General features: G+C 34.6%; 1 protein-coding gene across 1 annotated transcript in view; it reads right to left on the bottom strand.

The window, feature by feature from the left end:
• The window catches only part of ADGRB3 (adhesion G protein-coupled receptor B3), a 446,784-nt gene that overhangs the window by 25,737 nt on the left and 405,381 nt on the right, over positions 1-15,666 (bottom strand). The window contains exons 22-25 of the mRNA XM_066314980.1: positions 12,822-12,888; positions 10,577-10,662; positions 7,045-7,143; positions 6,557-6,728 (exon numbers count right to left, since the gene is read on the bottom strand). Of these exons, the coding sequence (XP_066171077.1) occupies positions 6,557-6,728; positions 7,045-7,143; positions 10,577-10,662; positions 12,822-12,888 (424 nt within the window). The remainder of the gene's footprint in view (positions 1-6,556; positions 6,729-7,044; positions 7,144-10,576; positions 10,663-12,821; positions 12,889-15,666) is intronic.

The raw sequence follows: 15,666 nt of genomic DNA, 5'->3' as shown, positions 1-15,666 counted from the left end.
TCACTATGGTAGAGGTCTGATAACAAGATTAATAGATATACTGCTAACCATTGCAAGATAAAGTGTATCTTCTTGATAAGTGTATGATTCTTGAAAGACAATTCTTTCCAGTTATTGTAATCAGACAATTATTGAAATCCGTTCTTAACAATTATTGTAATCTCCTAATTCTATTTAGGAATAAGTATTTTTGAAAGATATTACTGATTCCAGTAATGATCTTTAGCTCCATGTGCAGGGAAACTAATGCATCTTTTCTAGGAGTAATGCTCTTCAAATGAGAGAAATATCTTCAATGTGAGCACACAAAGAAAAGTGGACTTTCTGAAAATAGGTTTCTTGAAAGTACAAAAGGAATTTATCAGAAATTACAATTTACTAGTATGATCCATAAAGTAAGTTTGAAGACTTGTCCCTAAAATACAATATATTTGAGGAATCATTTTTTATAGGAAATGCTATTTTTGCATTAATTTTGGACAGAGTGTATGTCTAAAGATATATAGCACCTCTTTTAGAAATGTGCTTCAACAGAGAGGCACATTCAAATGGAAAATCCAGTTCCTGTTTGCTGACAGCAGAATGCAAACGTATTTTACTGTTTACATACTTTCTCTCAACAATAAGCATGTCAAGGCAACTTTGGAATATAATGTTTCACAATGTGGATTTTAGTGCCAGAAATGCAAGTGTCTATATTAAATATATAATCATATTCCTGATTGCAGGATGTGACTTGGAAAACAGGAACTTGGTTAGGTGATAAAATTTCTTGTTCTAAAGTACTATGAATCAAATGCCTATAAAAATACATTCTATTTCTTATCTGTAAAAATTACTTGATGTCTTATTCAGAATAATTTAAAGGGAGAAGATGATCTTCTACTCATGGACATTTTGTGAACAGCAGAAGAGGATAATTCATCAATTGCTGCTGATGAGAAGTTGACTCCTTTAAATGTATCATATTCTAATGTGAGTTGTTTAGGAGCTATCACAAAAGCAAAAATGATACTAAAAAAAATTAGAAAGCATTTTTTTAAAGAGCTCAACCCTTACATGAATTGGAGTGTTCTACAGTCTTGGTAAGTGACCGTTGCAGGTGGAGGGAGCCAAAAATAGGGTAGAAAAAATAATGAAGCAAGGTGGGAAGGCTTGGATTGATTTCAAAACACCGAGACTTACCACATGTTGTAATTAAAGTGTGCTGTATCAAAACTCAGATTCTGATTTTAGGTCACTACACTTGCTTTGGTTTTCCATATGTTTGATGTTAATTTAATTTGGCATCTCCCAGTTGCTCCAAATTTAATGCAAGACTTCTCTCACTTTATCAATGCTGAAGTTGGGTCACACTTCAGAGTTTTATACTCTTGGATAAGCACTGGCACAGTGATTTGACAAAAAATATAATAAAAAAAGCTTCCTTCAAAGCATCTCCAGCTGACCCTAAATCATCATTACCTCAGAATGTACTATTTATTTCACTGCACTCTGTGCAGTAAGCCTCCTAATTTTTGGGACTCAGTGTTCATGGAGGTTCCCTAGTTCCAATACGTCCAGACATCTCAAGAATCTCATGTCATACTTTCAGTGCCTTCTACAGTAAAGCAGTGAATCTTGATTTTAGGATCCTCTTAAATGTGCATGTTTCTTACAATGCTTCTGAAGTGCAAGCAGCATATGATCTGATCATGTTAACAGAATGTCAAATGCAGCGTTATCTATGATACTGACATATGCTGCGATTTCTATATGTCCTCACCCAAGTCAGAAACAAAATGGTTGAACTTTCGAAATACCAGCTTACTCTTTGAAACTGCTTGTTCAAAATTGTTAAGTTTCAGTATGTAAAGACTGTGCTGTCTTCACATTTTACTTTAAAACATAATCTTGCTTTTCTCCTTGCCTTTTAACATTGTGTTACAAGATTTTCTTAGAGCCGTGCAGAGCAGGAAAGACAGATGTGATGAACGTGCGGATACCAGGGAAGTAGTTTCCTTAGCAACAGTAACCAGCTCTAAGCTTTTATAACTTACCCTTGCCCTACTCATGTACTTTTTATTTTTCTCCTGCAATTCTGAAATGTGGGCTCTAGACGCCAACGATGAATTTAATCCAAATGCTCTCTACTCCACAGAGCACAGCTAAAGAAAAAATTACATGTGGGTTCCTCCCATCACCAGCATTAACATAAGTTACTAAGTGTGATTCAAATCAAAGCATCTTGTGTTCAAGCAGATCAGGCAAACTGTTTTGCTGAGATAGATAAGCTTCAATGCTGGCCGCTTGTATCATTCTGTGACACATCCGTTACCATCTTCCAATGCCTAATTAGGTGTTAAAACAGCAAGATAAGGGAAAAAAAAAAAAAACCAACTCTAGGCTCTCTGGGCTAAGAAGGAAAAATAAAGCAATAATATCTAACTACTTTGCATTTTTCTTCCAAAATTTCCAAATAGTCAAAGAAAGGTCTTATGCTCAAAAAGTATCATATTCATTTTAGAAGTTAGGAAATAGAAGTATAGAAAGATTTAATGTCTTTCCAAAAGACATTGAATTGATGGTGGACAGAAAGAGATGACACATTACTTTGATCTCTTCCAGTTGTACATCTTAGTTGGTGAAAATCCCTGTCTTCCTAATGCAGGCCCGTCACAAAAGGTTTTCAACACAGTGTGATAGTTTCCATAAATGATGTTTCCATCATTTATAGTTACATCAATACAACTAAGAGAAAAAAAGGGGCTTTTATATACAATTGTAGAAGTCTGTCTCTTTTTGTGATGTAATGATGATAAAGGCATAGTAAAGCATGGCTGTCCTCTTTGTTTGAATTTTATGGAGATATATTCCTCCCCAGATTTTTTTTCCCCTGACAGTCGGAATTATTGTTTTGCCTGTGCTGGCATGCTATAAATATTAGATCAATCTTATAGGCTATAACTGAGATAGCTTTCTAGCTATCATCAAGAGTGACAAATATGTTGGCAGGATTTCCTTGACAGGCACTGGCAAAGCTAAATGCTTTTGCAAACCCAAAACACTAGACTGTTCTTTCAGCTGGGAGGCACCATGTGCACTGCAAAGATGGCATTTTCCACTCTTCGTGATGGTCACTCTCCTGGCCTGTACTCACCTGGGGGTCTCTGGAGCTGGAAAGCCAGACTCCAGAGTCAGACTGAAACATTACTTACTGGACTTACATCTCTTTCTGTGAAGCAGACAACTATGACTGTTGCTGCAAAATGAACAAAATAAGTGCAGACCATACACATTTTTGAAATTAAAATTGATTCAAGTGCGTCAACTTTTAATTCTTTGTGTTTCTGGAAGGAATATCCATGAATGTTCTTTTCCCATATGAAAAATATTGCCTTAATTAATTCCTCAAGTGTTTTGACCAGTTTGCAATTTATATCTGGAGGACTAAAGAAGACTAAATGTGTTCTGTCAAATAAGAGTTCAATCAACTATATACCTAGGCTTCTTTTTCTTCCACCAACAATACTATTATCATTTTGGCTGGATATGATCTACTGATTAGACACTTATTGGTGAATAAGTTGTCTCTGTACATTCACTTTTCCTAAGTTGTAATGGTTGAAGAAGAAACACCTCCTCCATTTTGATAAAGCAGAACCTTTTCAAACCTTGGTGCTTTTTGGGCCTCAATGGGAGGTCTTCTCATGAATTTTTTAAAAATACCATCTAAATAGATTATTTAGCTGCATTATAAAATGCATTTCTTCTAGAATTTCCATGTTAGAACTGCTATGGTTGATTTGCTGGAACAACTTCTGTGAGTTGTTAAACAGAGTAATGATTCTTTGCAGTTAGGTTATGCATCTATCTATCTATCTATCTATCTATCTATCTATCTATCTATGACTTGTTAAGCAAGCAGCGAACAAAATAAATCATAATTAGCTGATCATAACTGACACATAAACCTAAAGAAAAGATTCCTATATAAACAAATTTATAATACAATATTTTTGCATATTTCTTTCATTAGAAACAGTGAGCTAAAAGTAGTTCCAGTCAAGATATCCTATGAATTTAAATATTGAGTTTACATATAGAGAAGACTAATTTCACCTTAATCACCACAGTCCTACCTGTGAGTATGGTCAGACAAGAATGTTTCTATGAGATGTTTAGCATAATTGAAGCATTCCCTGGGAATGAAGCATTTGCAGCAAAGAGCTGGCATTAGAATAGGAAATCTATCTTTAATTCAAGGCTTAGGGTATTGTTGGAAGATGTCTGTTGATTTTCATCTTTCATCAGCAGTCAAAATACAATTTTTCCAAATAAGCTTCTGCATTACTGCACTGATACAAGTTTAACTGATGCTTTATTATTTTCTAAATGTTTTTTATACTGTACTATGCTAAGTTATATTAAGAATTTCTCATAGGTTTTGGTCTTTTTTTGAGAAAAATCAATGATTGATAACCAGGTATATGTTTCAGTCTCTCTGGATCCTTACAAAAGACACAAGAAAATGGAACTAGGACAGAAGGAAATGGAATTAGAACATGAGGAAATGAAATTAATAGGGGAATTCAGATTGGACATTAGAAAAAGGTTCTTTGCCCTGAGGGTGGTCAGTCAATGGCACACACTTGTTCATGGCCCCAAGACATGGTCAGAGTTTGAGAAGTGTCTGGATAACTCTTAGTCAAATGTTTAGTTTTTGGTAGTTTTGTGAGGAGCAGGGAGTTGGACTCAATGATCCTTATGGGTCTGTTCCTACTAACAATATTCTATGACACTGTCAAAGATAATGTTGTTCATACTGCCTTGGTTTTGAATGTTTCACATGCTACCTCAAGCAAAAGCTCTATATTTTAAAATAAAAATATTTCCCTAGGACAGTAAGTGGAAGGCAGGCTAATTAATAAATCACAATGGATACAAAAATTTCACAGACAGGAAAGCCAGTATGAAACCACTACTCTTTCTACTGAAAATAGATGCAGTGTCTTACCATTATAATAAAAGCATACATGAAATTATTGCTTTCAGATTTACAGATGAGACTACTCTCTTTCCCATATGTAAATCATATTGGGAAAGAAATTGCTGAAGAAAATAAGGGAATTGCAAGACAGTTCTACATAAAATAAATTTTTCTTAAGCATTAACTCTTATTCTGCACATATTTTGATCCTGAACAAAAGAAAAAGTGAAACAAAGAAAAAAGAAAAGGTATTAAATGAGGTAAGCCCCTTCCAATATGAGAACTGATAAACCAAGAAATACAAAAGTGCATCACCCCTAACAGTGTGAATCAGCATAATGTAAAGTGCTAATTTCTGCAAGATACTGTTTTTTTTTCTTTAAAAATTGAAAATTTCATTATTTGATAAGATAATTACATATGCATACTGTGAAGGATAGTGATATAAATCTCATGCAAAGTGGGACAACGCTGAAAGAATAGAATAAATTATGTCACTCATAATTATTTTTCATTAATATACTGAATTTCAGAGTTTAAAGGGTGTCAGTGGTGAAAAAGGAAACCCCTAAGTGAGATTCCTCACTCAACATTGACAATCATGAAACATCTTCCTTAGTTTTTTTTTTTATTTTTTTAGTCCTGAGGTTTCCAAATAACTCTTGTCTATCCCAGGGAAATATGCTGGACATATAATATGATTTACTGCTGTGGTAAACATCCTGAAGCTGATGAATTTCTAGCACATAGGTATGCCCGTGGACCAGGAACTACTCTCCAGTCCAGCTCCACCTGCTCCTTTTTGATAGAGGGCCCCATTACTACAGATCTGCCAACAAAGCTTTATGCCACTGCTCTCAAACCCATCTCAATAAAATGTGGGGTTAGTTAGCAGGTTAGGCAGGTTAGAGAAGCTGATTAAAGAGCACTTGTGTAGGAGCTTTGCCATCAGATTTCAGTGGTGATGAATGCCATGGCAGGTGTGTGTCACTGAGCTGTGAAGGGCAGGCCAGGGTACTGCTTGTCCTTGCTGTTCTCACAGCACTCATCTGTCTTCATCTTCACTGTCCCCATAACTTTAGCATGCACCTGAGTTTGTAGATTTGAAATGGCAGATCTTCACCAACATAACGTATCATATCATATCATATCATCTCCTTGTGTTCTCTTTTAGGGACAGTATAAGCTGAAAAAAATGTTGTGTTTGGATCTGTTTCAGTGTAAAAACCTACAGCTTTTGGTCTTCAGAAGGGCATTAATGTTCACGTTTTCCTACACTTATTGGGAAAGACTAACACTTAGAAATCAACTATACTTGGGATTGATTAAAAGACCTTGAATTAAGTTGATAAAGATTTATACTGATATTTTGCACTTGGAATTAACATATCTTCCCTCTCTCTTTCACTTTTTCTCCTTTCCCCTTTCCTGTATCATTCCTTACTTATTCCTATACATTGAACCATTAATTATTTTCCTCATTCCATGATGTACATTTCTGCAGAGCAAGCTGTATATAACATTAAAGAGCAGTTGAGAGATTAACAGGACCACAGCCCTCTGGAAAACTGGGAAGCCATTCCTCACCTCCCTTCGGAGAATACAATGGACCATGACAATAACAAAGCCTTGTAATGAATCAAATACTGCAAAAAGTATCTGAAATAATATTGATCTTTTGTCTGTCATGGCCAGAACTGCAGACATCCAAGTCAGTGCTAGAAGTGGCAACACCACACAGGAGCTCCAAAGGGATGCCCTATAAAAAAGAGAAAAGCAGCATTGTAATACTGAAAAAAATATTCAAAGCTCACTATTAAAATAAAGCATATTTAAGGATGTCACTTTATCAATTTAACTTGAAAATCATAGACAAGAATGTAACAGTTGTACTTTATGCTCTAAAGAATATCCTGTATTCAGTTAATAAACACATTTGCAATTTTTTTAAAGAGTATTTAAATGTGCTTAGCACTTTTTACAGTGTTAGCAAACACAGTTCTCATCATCAAGCTATTGTCTCACATGCACTGTATAAGATTTGTAACAAGAAGATGTAAATGATCAGGACTAACATGGCATTACTGGCGGTGGTGGCTGACAAAGCTGTTGTTGAAACTACTCCACACTTGGCACATTTGAGCGTCAAACCGCTATGAGGCTCACTCATCTGACTGCAAACAAACAGAACACCCACAAAAAAGAACAAAATATTGAATTGTCACCAAAAAACGTTGCTACTGAAATTTAGCTTTTAAATATGACGTCATGCAGAAAAAATAAGTAGACTTATTCAAGATGAATGCTCTATGTTGTTGTAAAACTGTATTTTGTACTTTACATTATTGTTAGCTTTACACATTAATGCTATGGGGCTTAATTTCATACAAACTCTATTTCTTCTATTGAATCTAAAAAATATGATCAAAAACTGCTCAGTACACTGAAGTAAACATAAGCACGTGCTAGGAGAGACACACAAAGTGAAATCCCTCTATTCAGACCTGATGAAAGACTGTTGCATCCAAACATGCCTGAGAAAGAGCACAGGTCACTTAAAAGAGGAGTGTGAAGTATGGACCATTACAGAGCATTAATAGGGAAAGAAACCTGCAAAATTTATTCAAGCATCAAATCAGTATGTTCATACTGTATAGTCATTTGTACTAGTTACCTGCATGGCCCATAAGTGTTTGGAATGGGTTTATTCATGACATATGAAGGTCTGAATACAGGGCTTGAAACATATGGAATCTGATGAAATAAATATCAGTTGGTACTAAAAAAGGGTGACCTCTTTTGCCTTTTAATAAAACACAGTACACAAGCATTAAGCTCAAAGCATTTTGTATAGACAATTGTACCTCTGCACCCATCAGAAGAGTTAAAGGACAAAATCTTGAATTTAAGTTTTCCATACAGCATGCATTCAGCTTCTTGAATAAACTAAATAAATATTTTTCCTATTCCTTATCTTTCTACTATCAGAACCAGGACTGTAGTTGAATAAGATGTGATATAGCTGACAGTAAGGATGTTTTACCTATTCCCAGCTGGAATGTGGCCAACATAATGAAGATAAGTAACATTTTTGATTTTTTTCCCACTTATTTCAACCTACTGAATTCTTTGCTACTGCCAAACCCAGCACTCACAAGACTTTCAACATACTATCAAAAACAACATTGAACTCCAGTGTTTTCCACTTTGATAAACCAAATGATGATTTTCCATTAAAAGTACCAAGTAGATTTCCCATAAAAAGATGGTTTTTTTCTGTAATAAAACAGTGAGAACCAAAATCTTTTAAAAGATGATTTTGGAGGGGTGAGAAAATAACTCAGTCAATCCACATCAATTGGCACCTATTAAAAATATAGATTAAAGAATGAATTAGAAAAATGCCTTGGGTAAGTATAAACTAAGCTTGTGAAAGTACTTTCTGTCTTTGCCTGGCAGTGTTTCAGCATTATTAGACTGGATTATTCTCTTTGTCTCTACAAAATTGCTCTGGATCTTGCAAATAATAGTAAAACTTAATGTGTGTATAAACCAAATGTAAATTTTCAGACTGGGCATTTGCATACGCTTCCTCTTTTACCAGGAAAAGGATTGAGGTAATGATTGAGATTCATCAACATATTTTTTCCCACTTGTTGATTCCCCAAATGCTTATTAAGGTGATAAAAAGCATTTGGAGTTGGTATATTTTGCCCCATTCACTTGTTTTAAATCCTAGGGCTGAGCTTTTGAGACTGAACTTTTGACAAATACAAGTTCAATGTTTGCCAGGAAGAATGAAGTTGCCTCCCTGAGCATGGCTGGCGAAAGATACTTGAGGAATGAGTAACAATCACCTTTCTAGAGGTGATCAATGGATGAACCAATTTCTATGCCCCAAAAGATGACTCAAGAGATGTCATCTGCCAAGTAGTATCAAGGAATGCTGTTGCCAAGCCACCATCTTATAATTTTACACAGGTTAAGATTGTTTCTCATTAGGGTATCCACAACTTTTTCCAAAATAGCTGAGTTATTTCTAACAGAACAATCTCTGATTCTTTATCCATTTATTTTAAAGATAGATTATTTTAAGATAAAATTTTTCTTTATCAAGTTGCACAACTAGAAAACAAGCTATTTGTTTCACCAAGAAAATAAAGTATAAGCCAAAGATTTCTATAACCTACATATGCATAGCTGGGAAAAAAGAAAAAAAGCAGGTAAATCTGTTTGAATATCCCTACAAAATGTACAGAGCCAATCCTGTGGCTGTTCCAGCTCATTATACCACTGAATTAGAGCATATGTGAATTTGAGTTAGTGATTACTAAGTCACTGCTACTTTTGAAATAATTTGGGTAGTTTTATAATATTCTAGATTTCACTAGTGTTATTACAGAGTTTAGAATGTTGATGGAGGGATGTAGACAAAAGTAGGGTTCTCAAATTAATGCTTTCTAATGAAAAGATATGGAAACAGAAGAAATAGAATTACAGCTTGGTACATGTTTGTCAAAATGATGGTGGAAGAACTGAAAACCAGAAAGACTTGATTGAATTAATATGAAATGCAAATCAGCTAAAGTATTTATTATCATCAAACTTATTAGGAATGCTACTTTTAGTTACATGGTAAAATAATTAAAAGTAAATCTGCAATAAATTTACCCATAGCAGTAATACACAGAAAAATGAAGATACCACCATTTATCATTGTTAGAAACATAGATATTGATGGAATTAAACTCAAAATATAACACTAGAAAATATAACTGTAAAAACTCATTATTTAAAGTTTAAATACATCTCCATAAGCATTAGAAAGGCAATGATGTAGTCGTGAAATATTTTTCTCTAATATGCAATGAATCAAGGTTTGCTGCTGCAGTACTTCATTGTCAACCACTATAGAACAGTTTCTGATACCACCACTGTCATATTTTCTTCTCATGAACAATAAACAGAATTTTAATGTAAATGCAAGTAAATAATCAATAAGACAATTTGCCTTTTTTCTTTTTTAACTCTTATACCACAGGGATTGTATTACTTTCATGTTCTTTTAACACTAATTTAGAAAATACATCTATGTAGATATTATGTGGATGTAAGAACAAAGGCAAATTCCTAAGGTTCCTAGTCAAAATGGCAGAATAGCATTGACGTAAGTAAGGGATATATTGCTGTAAAATACATTGTACAACAATTAATGCAAAATAATAACATTACTTGCCACAGCAGTTAAATTTGACAGATGGACAAAAATAATCAGTTCCTTCAGTACACACAGTTCATGAAACTGTTATCCTAACTGCAACAGCTTTACACATGTAAGCATCTTGTGAAACCTCTGCTCAGATTTGTTAAATCCTCATTCTTATTAACTTAATACTGTTGTACTTGTGTTTTATTATATTCAGTTTGTTTAGTTGCATTCCCTCAGGATAATGCAGCAGCAGCTTTTGAGATTAATGGAATCTGTTAACACTGTTACACTGATATAAAAGTTCACAGCACAATCAAAAGAATTTTTAGTGAATATCTGTAATTGAAAATTGGTGATAAAATTTTAACATGCTTTACAAGAACCCAGTTGTTGCTTACCCCGCTCTGTGTTTGAGTTTTTTATCTAGGATTCCATCTCTGGAAACAAGTTTATTAAATACCAAAATGCCAATCACCATGTTGACCTGTCAAACAGAAAACAAACAGTTGATCTTTCAGTGCCTAAAAGAAAATGTTGTATTCTGGCTGTATTGTATTACAGGCCTGCAAAATGCCTCCTCTTACGTTTCTGAGCATTCCTTCAAAACCTGTGTAACAAAGTCCCTGAACACACCAAAAAGCTGTATTCTCAAAAAGGTGACATATACACACATCCTGCAACAGGCTCGTTTTGGGACCTTCAATTATGCCTGGCATCAAGTTATGTATTTGTACATGTCTGATGGCCAGAAGCTTGAGTAATATAACTTTAATATTTTCTCAGTTTTAATTGCAACTCTATATATCCTCTTCTGGGAAGACCACTGCAGTTTAGATTCTCTGTAAAGGGAAGAGCTAGTCAGAGCATAGCTGCTTTTTAAACATTTATGACCCATGTGGGTGTTCCCACTTATGCAGAACCAGCCTGTGGTTTTCCATATCTTCCTGCACATAAATCACTGTCTATGTCATTCACCAAAATGTCAGTTTTGAGCCTTGTTTGGCTGCAATTTACTATTTTTGTGGACCAGATGAATTCCTGGGATGTCTGTTTAGTCCCATTAAAGTAAATGGTGCTATGATCACATACATGGCTTGAAGATCTAACCTAAAAAAAATATTCAAGTGTTTCAGCTGTGGGACTTTGGCACTTAATGGACATATTAATGGCATTTAATGGACAACTTAATGACTGTTATTATCCATTTGTATTATTGAACTGAACTCTATTAACCTGTCTCTGCATGGCCCTGCAAATAGGTAATACCAACTTTAGAATCTATTGAATGAATGTTCCTTTTTTTTTTATTTATTAGAGAAGGATAATCCTTTTTTCCTTTCAAACTGTTTTTTCAAAACCTGTTCCAAAATACCTAATTGTTGCTAGTCTGCCCTGCCAATTCTTTTTCAACTTTATTTTCAGCATTAACATTTTTCAGCTGATGTTATATAATTCTTTGGCTTCATATGCTTAGGCTTAAGTGGCTGCATGGAACAGCTCCTTTCCACAGCTACCAGCTAATGGTAGGGCAAACTGTGACTGGGAACTTCCAACATCTCCCAACAAAGACTTGCCAATTAAATAGAGAACATACAGTTACTTCCATGTGAAAATTAGAACTGGCTTTTTGTAAACATCCTTGGCTCCTCTACCGTGACAGGCACTGTGAATTGTACAAAAGGATCCTGGCTTGACTCCAGGCAATGATGAGACAAACTCCATGGGAGTAGTAAACATCCATTTCAGGAAAATTCACGTCGATGAATAGCTATATCTTTGATGACTAATAAGACTGATTCTCTTTTACAAGAGAAAACCAGAAATAACCAGTGCTGATAGAGTTATCACAGTATAAAATTTCTGGAGTGGAAAGAGGAATTAGATTCAAAATCTGTAAGGGAAAAATGCTAAATAAATTGTTGTGAAAAATCCATACAGATTGCAGAGCAGATGTCTGATAGCCGATGGCATAGGTAGGATGCAATTCATCTTACCCTGAAGCAGACACATGAAATACCTCTGATGGTTTGATTTCTCAAAGTATATATTTTGCTTCACTGACAGTGAAGTATGGCTGGGATAAGTAACTTAGATACAGAAATCTACATTGCAGATAGCTACAATTAGTCAGAAATGAATCCTACACCTAAACCCATGTCCAGGGATGTGGAAGATTAATACACAAACGACTAACATTTCCCAGCCATGACAATTTTTTCTTTGCCTTCAAAAGCAGTAGCCATGGAGAACTCGCTGGCAGGTTCCACTCCTTCTGTTGCTTTTGCTGGCACAGCAATCCACTGCCAAGCAGCACTCTATCAAGACTGTCACTGAGTTTCACAAGGCAGTGACAATTGCGTAGATGCTGCTGATAATAACTCAGTGATGCCTGTAACAAGTCTGAACCACTAATCAGTACATTATTCTCTCACAGCTTACTGTGTAAACATGGAGAGATAATTGGTATAAAGGAGTGATACAATCAAATGAATCATGCGTTCAAAATACTGAAGGTATGTTAAACAACAGTGATCTCAGTGTTTACAGCAAAATGAAATGTTGCTTCATATCTAAGCTTCTGTGAGGGAAGTAGCACTTTCTATCATTTCATGCAAAAATACTGGGAAAGATATTAATGTTTACCAAGACAACAGCAGCTGCAGGTCCAACGAAAGCATAAAGTAGCCCTCCTTCCAGAGACAGCCAGCAGCTGAAAAGAATATTAGAGAAGAACTAACACAAATTAAAAATAAGTATAACACATTGTCAAGAAAGCATTAATAATTATTACAGCATATTTTTCTGATGTATGAGATTCATATGCATGTACAAAAAAATTGCTGAAATTTTACACAAAAAATAGAGAGCTGAAAGATATTTCCATTAGCAGTGTTTAACATTTCAACACATCTTTAATGTGAGTTATACATAAACTGAAATGGCCAAAATGTATAAAGAGCACAACAGAAATAAAGTTTGCAAATATTTATTGAACCTCCCCTACCCTTGTATGATGAGTTAACTAGGTCTTGCCAAGTAGATATCTAAAAACATTTCTAGTCTACAATATCTGAGGGTTCTATACTTAAAAGTCATGAAATTGTCAAATATCTGTAATACAGAACTTCAGAAAAAAACCAGGTTTTTACATATCCTGTCATATAATAATTGCTGTTAGAACTACACCTTGAAGACAATATTTCCATTAGAGAAAAATCATATATCATCTGTTCTGCATTCTCTCTAATATTTTGCAAACAATTTAAATGTATATTTTAAAACATCTGAAAACTGTATTTTCTGAAGACCTCCTAATCTCAGAGAGTTTGTCATCCTGCATCAGGGCTTTCAGTGAAAACCATCAGATTTCCAAACACAGTGCACTTACAGAATCAGATTTTAAATATTTGATATACTATGATGTAAAGCTTTTCATATCTGCAAAAGAACAGGAGCTTCACACACTGAAGTAAATGCAGCTGTGCTATTTTCCCAGTGATTGCACATTCAAAGAACAGCATGTTTATTTGAATGCATGATCACACCTACATATAAGGAAACTCCAGTATATACATTCAAGTAATTTACTTGGATTTCATGTCCAGAAACATTCACATCAGAATCACACATATCTCCTTTATTTTCCAGTAATACTTTTGTGTTTTTCAAAACCAAGTAAAATCATAATATTAATGGGATTTTAGGGCTGGTATTCTCACTGCAAAAAACTAAAAGTGTTTTCCATGGTAATGATGCCATGTGAAAACTGTCGCATGAACACAATAGCATCAGTGTACTAAATTCTGGAATGATAAATGGATGCAAATAGTTCCTATCTGCTTCACAGTTAAAAAGGTAGTACATGCAGAGCTATTTTACATCCTACCTCAAGACCAACTAATGTTCAATTTATTTTTACAATGTCAAAGAAAAATGCAAGAAAAATGCTTTAAAACTTTCTGCAGTTTTTCCTACTGTTTTTTCAAAAGCTAGGTTATTATTGTCAGACTGGGAACACAGACTTCTGAAAGGGGGAAATACATTCATAGTGCACTTCCTCACCGGTACGAACTTTTAAACTTAGTGAAGATGACCACTTTGAGTAACTATGACTTGTAATTAAAATTTTCATGGTTTGGGGAGACAGAAGCAGCAGTTCATAAAAACAGTTGATGTATTGTTGTTTGAACATATTTTCAGTTACCTGTGCTGAAAAGAGGGTCAAGAACAGTTTTTTCTAATTAAAAAATAAAAACCAGTTTTTACCACAAAAACCTTTGACACCAAGGAAAAATTTCCCCCTCCATTTTCCATTTTATCAAATGGCTGTTCAAAAGAGTGATTTCCACTTAGAGGAAGGGTTGGAAAAAATGTAGAGGTTGTCCTTTTTTCATTTAATTTCTTTTTTACACAATCTGAATTTTCAACAGTCTGGATTTTCATCAGTGTGTGACATCATTATTGCAATATATTCAACATTTCTTAGTTGATGACTAAAATTCAAATTTCTTTCATTTTCTTCTGCTGAAGACTCTGCAGATAGATTTTCAGGTGCCTTCCTACTCCACAAGGCAATTCTTGCTGATTTTTACTATTTTTTCTTTCCCCTCTTTCTTTGCTCTGATAGGGTTTTTTTCTGTGTTTTATAGTTGCTTTCATTTTGTTCTCCTGTTCTGTCTTCTTTCTCCCTGACGTGCACATAACAGAAAGCCATATAAATTGATTAGTGTTAAGAGCAGCCACCAGTGGGTTTATGGGACCATGTTACACGGTCATAAAATTCTGCTGAGTGATGAAGCATCTGTACACTTGTTCCTGTGTCCTGTTCACTTTGTGAGATGTTTGATACTCTTCAGGAGATTGGTTCCATCTCTTAAGAGAGCATGGCAAGAGTATGATTATGACAGAATTTTAATTTTTGCTGATACAATAAATTCCTGGAATTTATCTGCACTGTATGTTAACATGAGCAGTTCACACTGGCTTATTAACTATGAGTTTTAGTAGTAGTGCTTTCATAGCTCTGATTGTCTGAAAAGAGATAGCAACAATATTTATTAGAGAACTAGCTGGAAAAAGCTATTAAGCTTTCAGACACAGTAATCTTTTCCAGATAACCTGAAATATCTAAAAACTTGTCTCTGTGGAGTTCTTTTATTATTTTTAGGAAATCCGTTCAGCCTCTATATCTTTATCACTACAAGTGTCTGGGTGAAATACTTTTCTATGTATTTCTAAAAATAAAGAAATATAACTGTCTTATAATTAGGATGCAGGAAAAGACAGAAATCAGAGACTGATGATCACAGAAATGGCTGCAGTGTGAACAATTCAAGCACTCTCATCATACATACACCATACAAAACTGAGAGATGCTGCAAAGATTCTTGGACCTTCTACTTTTCCACAAATCTCTTCAGGTATGGGACTATGGAACTGGAATAAATTCCTTAATTTCCATTTTAGTGTTCTCCATGTAGAAGCTTCA

This window comes from Sylvia atricapilla, chromosome 3 (genome assembly GCF_009819655.1).
Source record: "Sylvia atricapilla isolate bSylAtr1 chromosome 3, bSylAtr1.pri, whole genome shotgun sequence".
Taxonomy (NCBI): domain Eukaryota; kingdom Metazoa; phylum Chordata; class Aves; order Passeriformes; family Sylviidae; genus Sylvia; species Sylvia atricapilla.
This window is presented reverse-complemented; position numbering and strand designations above follow the sequence as displayed.